Source organism: Octodon degus, unplaced genomic scaffold (assembly GCF_000260255.1).
Source record: "Octodon degus isolate 3935 unplaced genomic scaffold, OctDeg1.0 scaffold00033, whole genome shotgun sequence".
NCBI lineage: Eukaryota > Metazoa > Chordata > Mammalia > Rodentia > Octodontidae > Octodon > Octodon degus.
This window is the reverse complement of record NW_004524609.1, coordinates 13393577-13400831: the sequence shown is the minus strand read 5'-3', so window position 1 is coordinate 13400831 and position 7255 is coordinate 13393577. Positions and strand designations below refer to the sequence as shown.

Genomic DNA, 7255 nt, shown 5'->3' with positions numbered 1-7255 from the left:
GCGTGTGGCCTGCGAAGTGCCTGATCAAAGGCACCTCACCCTCTGAGGTGGGAGAACTCGGCTCCGGTGACCGTGAAGGGCAGATCCACAAGTTTCCTCTTGTACTAAGCAGATTAAATAAGCCTTGTTCAAATTTGAGTTCATCGAGTTCATCGCTCTGTGATTTTGAATGGCCCTGGATGGCTCTAAATCCTTGTCCAATACAAAGATCAATGTCTCATCCTCCCAGAGACAGGCTTCTCTGCGGTGCTTATGGGCTTGCTAGTAGGCACACTAGAGATACTTGTGAATAAAATGACTCCTATTTTTGTTTTTGATGCTCCTACAAGGTACACAGTCTCTCCCAACCAACTTCCTCCTTCCTGGCTCTTTCGGTGAGATGTTTCTAGCGCCCTCTCCTGTCTGGCAATTGTACTGTGTACTCCCCTAGACTGCTGGGCCTTCGTCCCCCTGTAGTCTGTGTCTGTGGCTCAGAATGGGTAAAATAAACCCACATAGAGAACATTCCCATCTTTCCTAGATCATTCACTTCCTGTCCCATTCTAGACTACATTCAGCAGTTTTATTGTTTAAAGACGCTGCCTCCTGTGGTCTCTTCACCTCTATTTTCTCCAACTTGCTTGCACCTGGCTCCCCACCTGCAAGTCAGTGAGCATTCTAGCACCAGTATCGGTGGTGGCTTGAACATATTCTCCTCTGGCTCTCGGTGTCTCTTTTCACGAGAGGGCCTGAGCAGAAGGAAGCGCGGAGCCAGAACCCCGGTCCTTTTGGGTATGTGCCCAACTAGCTCCCAGGGATCCGAAGCCAGAAACCAAAGCCACGGTGGTCTGCACGCTGCAAGAGAAGCCGCAGGAACAGAACGTCAGCTGTGCAGGCTGTCAGCCCGGCCACAGACACGCACTCTGGTCCTAGGCCCGTGCTCTTGAGGGACTGAAAGTTAATTTTAATGGTAATTGTAGGGGTGGGTAAGGATTGAACAAAATCCATAAACTGAAGCTCTTGGCCTTCGGGAGGTGATTAGGTTCAAGACAAGGCCACAAGGGAGCCATTGTGACAGAAGAGGAAGAGACTAGAACGCATTCTGCCCCACCTCTTCAAACCCAGCAGAGAGCTCTTAGCAGCAACCACACGGCTACTGCCTCGGGCTTGGCCATCCCAGGCTGCAGAAAGAGGCGTTCTGCCAGAGCCACCTGTCCATGGTATTTCCTGATAACAGTCAGCCTTAAGATGGGGATCCAGGGTCCCTTCTTTCCTATCTATTCTATGCCTTTCCTTTCTCCATCTTCAGAAGAGAACCAAATGAGAAAAGCACACTATTAATGATTTACCAGGAGCGTGGGTTTCTGGTAAATCCCTATACGTCATCTCCACCTGATTAAAATAAAACACCTAGCAGATCAGCTCCGCATGCTCCTGGGTAGGCAGGGGAGGCGTGCTCTTGGGTGATGTACACAGTCCTTCGGTGGCTCCTCTCTGGTACTATTCCCAGGCTCGGCTTCCTGGCCACCACAAGCTAAGCTCTTTCACTCCATCCTGCCCTTGTGCCACAATGCTGCTGCCCTGGAGTCTGATGACTGTGGACCAAAACCACAAGCAAACTGCGCTGTGCTTTCTTTAAATTGTGGGCACGGGGTGTTTTCTCTGCAATGAGGAAAGCTAATACTCAGGGCAACATGTTCCCCAAAGTTTCTCTGGGTGATGTAGAGACGGCTGTGCTGATGGGCTCCTCAGTGGGACCCCTGCCCGATGCCACCCTCGGCAGTTGGAACACAGCCCCGAGAGAAGAGCCTTGTATCAGGAAAGAGATGATAGAATGGTGCTAGGGAGAGGAAGAGGAAGCCAGGTGTGTCTGTGTATTTGCTCCAAAACCCCACAGTTTAAAGGCCAGGCCAACCTCACACTCCCCTGGCCCCTCATTTTCCTGCTAGATGGAATTGTATCCAACCACATGGACAACAGGTCACAAGGGCTGAGGGAGAGAGGGCAAGGAGTAGAAGCACATACCTCTGCCTGCGGTGTCACTGCCGCCTAGCGGGTCCCTGCTGTTCCCTGACGCCAACCCCATGCTGACAGAGGATGCAGCCTGATCCTGTAATTGAACACTCTGTCCTAGCTACTGTTACATCCCAGATTGAAAACAGAAAAAAATACACAGTAACCACATTGAAAAGCCGGCTCTGACCCGCCTACCCTTTGCTTTCTGTGCACGGAACAGGGGCAGAGGCCTGTTTGATGCCAGAGGATGGCAGGGTAAGGAGACCGTGGCCTTCTGCGACACTCAGCAGCCCCCGCGCTCTGCCCTCGGCTGTGTCTTCTCATTCTTTGGCTGGGATGTGGTATGACACACTTCCCACTCCAAAGGCAAAGTCTGCAGTGACACCTTCTCAATGACTTTGCGTAGTCCTGGTTGGGGCTGTGTGGATGATTTCCTCGGAGAAGCATAATGTTTTAGGCTCACATTCACTCGGAAAGGGAGAGAGAGACACAGTAGACCCGCTCAGTTGGCTTCTCTCTTGAAGTGCAGTCAGTTCCCTGCCACTGCCTCTGTTCCCTGCCCATGACCTTACAGAGTCAAATAGGAAGACGAGTCTTCCGGGAGGTACTGACCCTGAACATGGCGAGGAATGGCATCTGAATGAGTGAGAGGACCCGATCCTAGCCTCAGAGTATTTGAGAGGAGCTGAATGCAGGATTTGCACAGGAAGGGGTGGGATTGCACCAGAGAAGCAGTGCAGAGAAAAGCCCCGCAGCCCCTCCTGACCAGGCACCCACTGTAAATGCACCACCTAATGATGCTGCTGGTGGCAGAAATGATGTCACGAGTGCCTGCCAGCGATTTTGCCAGGAACAAGTCCCTCTCGAAGTGACAGGCTCCCTGTGCAGTCTCTTCCCAGGCCAGCAAAACTCTTAAGAAGCAAAATTCCCTTCTGAATGTGAAGACCGTGGCCCAGAGAGCCTGAATCCTCAAATCCCAGATGGCTGGAGACAGATTTGCTGTAAGAGCTGCTGGAGGGTCCCCTCCTCTCCTCTCTAACACGCTGGCACACAGGAGAGAACAGCCACCAGACAGTGAAAACACCTCTCTTTTCTTCATTCCCAGATCAGTTCTCTATCCTGGCTTTTGGGGATAGAGCTCTCAGATTTCTAGGATTGCACCTGGGTGCTCCTAGGAAAAGAACAAATGCTGCTGGGGTGCCAGGAGCACAGAGCCCACGCAGGGAACTGAGCCCCAGCCGCAAGGAATCCACCACGGTTCCAGACATCTGTATCCACGTGAACTCCCAGCCTCAGAGCAGAGATTCAGCTTCGCTGCTGGTCTCCTGCTGGCACAGGAGAGGATCCTGGAGAATCTGGCTCTCAGGCCCCCTCTGTGAGCAAGCCGTGCAACAGCACCCTGAAGACCAGCTGTGCCTGACAGGCTGGGAAGGGCCTGCACTCTCAGCCGTGCAGAAGAGGTGGGGGTGTTTGAGGCCACATCTGGCCATCTCTAAGCAGCTGGGAGTGGTTTGGCCACCTAGGAGAAGAGAGCTAGAGCTGCCTACACCTGCGGGCCCCCAGTGCCCCCGCACTGACAAACCAGCCAGCCAGAGGAGCTTCAGCCTGCCAAGCTCAGAAGGCCAGCAGAAAAGTCTCAAGATATTGTTTGAATTAGGTCGCTGAACGGGCTGAAAGAAGGAAGGCTGGCTTTACATCCATTGTCAGCAAACGCCCGCAGCTGTTTCTTCTGGAATATTTGCAGTGGCCCGTGTCCCTCCAGCAGCAATGAGAAAGGGTGCCCTGTGGGGCAGTGGGAGCTGACAGAGCTCGAAAAGTCAGTAAGGGAGAGCCTCAAACTTCTAGAACCAGAAAGAATAGGCAGCAGGGGTCAGCCTGCAGGACTGCTAGCTAGGAAGTGACTGGAGAGAAATCAGGGGAAATGAACTTTTAAATGAAGCAAACGTTTAACATGTAATTAATGTACATTTTTATGTCATCATTGTCACAAAATGTAAGTTTTCATATTTTTCAGGTGAGGGAGGGGGTACAGACAGTCAAAGTCACCTGGTCTAGCCTAGGAAAGTTTACCTGGGTTGAGCCCATGGGCCCTGGGCTCCTGACCTCTGCTTGCCCTGGGCTTGGGAAAGGACCCTTCCAAGCTCTGGCCTTAATTACTTATTTATTTTTTTATTCTTTCTCTCCCCTACTCATGTCTCCCTCAGAAGAAGAAAGGGATGCAGGGGCCACAGCACCAACTTCACTGTGGCGGCCTCATAGGTTTTGGGCCTGCTCCGATCTTGCTCTGTGCTATGAGATAGCAACTCCAAACTTCTGAGCATCTGCCCTGACCCAGGGGGATACCACCTGGATCCACCCGTTTCCCAAACCCTCTCTCCTGCCCCCAGTGCCTCAAAGTGCGTTGGTGGTGTGTGTGGTGGGGGAGAGGTGGGTTTTTCCAGGCTTCCTGAGGCCTTCCAGTGAGGAGTGCCTGGGGGAGGAAAGCAAGGGCCCCAAGAAAGCTGCCCCCCGCCCCCGCCCCCGCCCCTCCTCCCTCCCACACAGAGGAGCTCCACCTCCCGCTCTGCTGCCCTCCGGCGGGTCCGGGCCGCTTTGGACGCCCGTGGCCGCGCACCCGGGTTCTCGGGCTGCGAGGCTCGCTCCCGGCCTGGCTCCTGGCCGCCGCCGCCGCCCCCTCGCGGCGCGCAGGCTGCTCTCCAGTCGCGGCCACGGGGTAGCGCTCAGCCCCCCTCTCCGCGTCTCCGCCTCCGCCTCCGCCGCGCTCGTCCCCGGCTCGCGCTGCCCCCGCAGCTCCGGCTCGGCGCAGGCAGGAGTGGCTCTCAGGACGCCGAGCCGCGAAAGCAAGCGGAGGGCAGCGGGCTCGCGAGCGGCAGCAGCGACCGAGGTGGGCGGCGGCGGCGCGGCCGAGGAGGCGCTGGGGGGCGGCCGCCGCTGCTCCGGCTCGCGCAGTCGGCGAGCGCCGGGCGTCCGAGCAGGCACCGAGTCCCCGGAGCTGGGCTGCTCGTGCGGCTCTCCGTGCGACTCGCCGAGAGCTCCGACCAGGGCGCGACGGAGGGCAGAGCCGCAGGTCTCCATCCTCTCGCCGGCAGGAGGCTCTGCGCCCGACCGCCGGCTTCAGCCGGAGCCGCCGAGCCCAGTACCCGCCCCCGCCGGCCGGCAGCAGGCGCAGGCATGGGCGCGCAGGGCCGCGGGACCCGCAAAGTTTGATAGCCGGCTGGGCGCGCAGCCGAGGGCGCACCCTGCCCCGGCGCAACCGGGCAGGGGTTAGGAACCGGGAGCCTCCGGACTAGGCACGAAGGCGGTAGAGCCTAGAGGGGAGGGGAGGCCCCGCCAGATGCCGCCCGCAAAGTTGGAGAGAAGAAAACTTCAGCTCCAGGGAGATTCAGACCTAATGCTAACCGCGCCCCCCAAGCCCGGCACCCCTGAACGAAGCCCTACACCCTCGCCTACCTCGGTGCTCGGCTCGGAAGAAGTCCCAGGGGCCGGGCGCCGAGAACCGCGGTGACTGCGTCCGCCAGGAAAACCCAACCAGGGGGCGGGGAGGGGCAGGGGGCGGGCAACGTGGCCGCCGAGGAAGTTTCCTGAAGTTGTCCGCTTATTCCGGAGCTCGGGCAGTGACCTGGCCGGATCGCGCAGGCCGCCCTGCCCGGGAGAAGTCGAAGTTGGGCTGCTGGGGTGGAGGCTTCCCGAGCCCAAGAGACAGACTTTGCCCCTTTTTCTTTGGTCTCCCCTCGCCTTCCGGGTGCGCCGCCGGGATCGGACTTGGACAGCAAAGGACGAGGAAGAATTGGGGTCGCCAGCGCCGCTTCTTCGGGTGCAGCAAGTCTAAGCCCGGGACTCAGCCACGTACACTGTCACCCGGGACAGAGCTGCGGGCGGGGTACCGGACCCCAGTAGGATTATAAAGCAGCGCGGAGGAGGAGACCCCAGAGGACACCCTCCGAACTGGACATCATGTGGACTCTGCTGGTCTGGACTCTGCTAGCTTTGCATCGGATTCGCGTGGCCCGAGCCCAAGGTAGGGTACAGGGACATCTCCGCAAGGGGGTGGGGGGAACAGGAGGAGGGGTGGTCGCCAGGGCGCCAGGCGCAGTCTTGGCAGAGTCCTCTCTTGGGAGTTTCAAGAGCCCCCGCGCCCGGTGTTGGGGGCTCTCTCTCGGGCGGGGCAGGCTCTCTGAGACTTGTAGCTTCGGACTGGGGAAGGTGGGGTCGCCCGGAGAGGCTGCGCGGAGCTGGAGGTGAAGTGGGAGGGACGTGTCACCGCCCCCAGGTCGCTGGGGGTGCCTTCAGGCTGGGGATGGGGGGACGTTTAGCACCCAGACCTCTGTCCGACTCCCCTGGGTTCCCCAGGCCCGGTTCCTAGTTCCCGTTGGGCAAGGCCTTGTCGGTGAGGCGCGGGGCGAGGGATGGAGCGCGCGCCGGCGCGAGGAAGGCGCTGGCTGGGTCGCCCCTGGAGGGCAGTCGCCCTGCTTAGCCACGTATGGGAGCCGGTGCCTGGCTGCCTGGCCATAGTGCTTTGCTGCGTGGGCCTGGAGCCAAAAGCGGGTGTAGCCTCGGACCTTGGTGGGAGGGGAGTGGTGCACGGGGAGGGTCTGAGGCATCCCTCAAACCACCCCCAGATACACCCCGAATCCCACCCCTGTCTTCAGCCTTCAGGGGTCTTGGGTAGTCTTTCCGGCTTGCTATGTTGACCTGTGGCTGCCTAGAGCAGCCTGGTGGTGGAGGGCTGAGTTTGGGGTGGGAGCGATGGAAAGGGGGAAAAAGAGTGATCGCACCATCTCCCTCCAGTGGGTGAATGTCCAAACGTCTCCCCACGCTTCTGGAGGGTCCTGAAGGGGCAAGGCTCCTGTACCCGCTCTTCCTCGCCTTTGGGGTTCTCTGATACACTTGGTGGTGCCCACGGTGTCTGAGCGGCGCCTGCTGGGGACAAGGGAGGCACAGTCGGGGTTGAAGCTGCACTCTAGAGCGGAGCCTTCCCTTTTCTAGGCTCTGGAGGGGCCTGGCCCACCTGGGGGCGCCGACTGCATGGACTACAACCCCGACAGGGTCCCACTCCGCCTTTGGGGTCTCAAAGCCTGCAGGAGAAAAGGGACCCCAGTGCACGCAGTCAGGCAATTCCAAGAACCAAGATCACAGATTAAAATGAGCAACTCCAGCTCTAAAGAGTTGAGGGAATGATTTTACGAGATAATTTAGGTAAAAGCACTTCGAAATTTTGTAACAAGCTCCATAAATGTAAGGTAATAAAAGTTATTATTTT

General features: G+C 58.1%; 1 protein-coding gene across 1 annotated transcript in view; it reads left to right on the top strand.

Annotated features, from left to right (window-relative positions):
* The first annotated feature begins 5602 nt into the window (after window positions 1–5602).
* Sdk2 (sidekick cell adhesion molecule 2) overlaps window positions 5603–7255 on the top strand; it is a 277422-nt gene continuing 275769 nt past the window's right edge. The window contains exon 1 of the mRNA XM_012514498.2: window positions 5603–6013. Coding sequence (XP_012369952.2) covers window positions 5950–6013 — 64 coding nt within the window. The 5' untranslated portion in view covers window positions 5603–5949. The remainder of the gene's footprint in view (window positions 6014–7255) is intronic.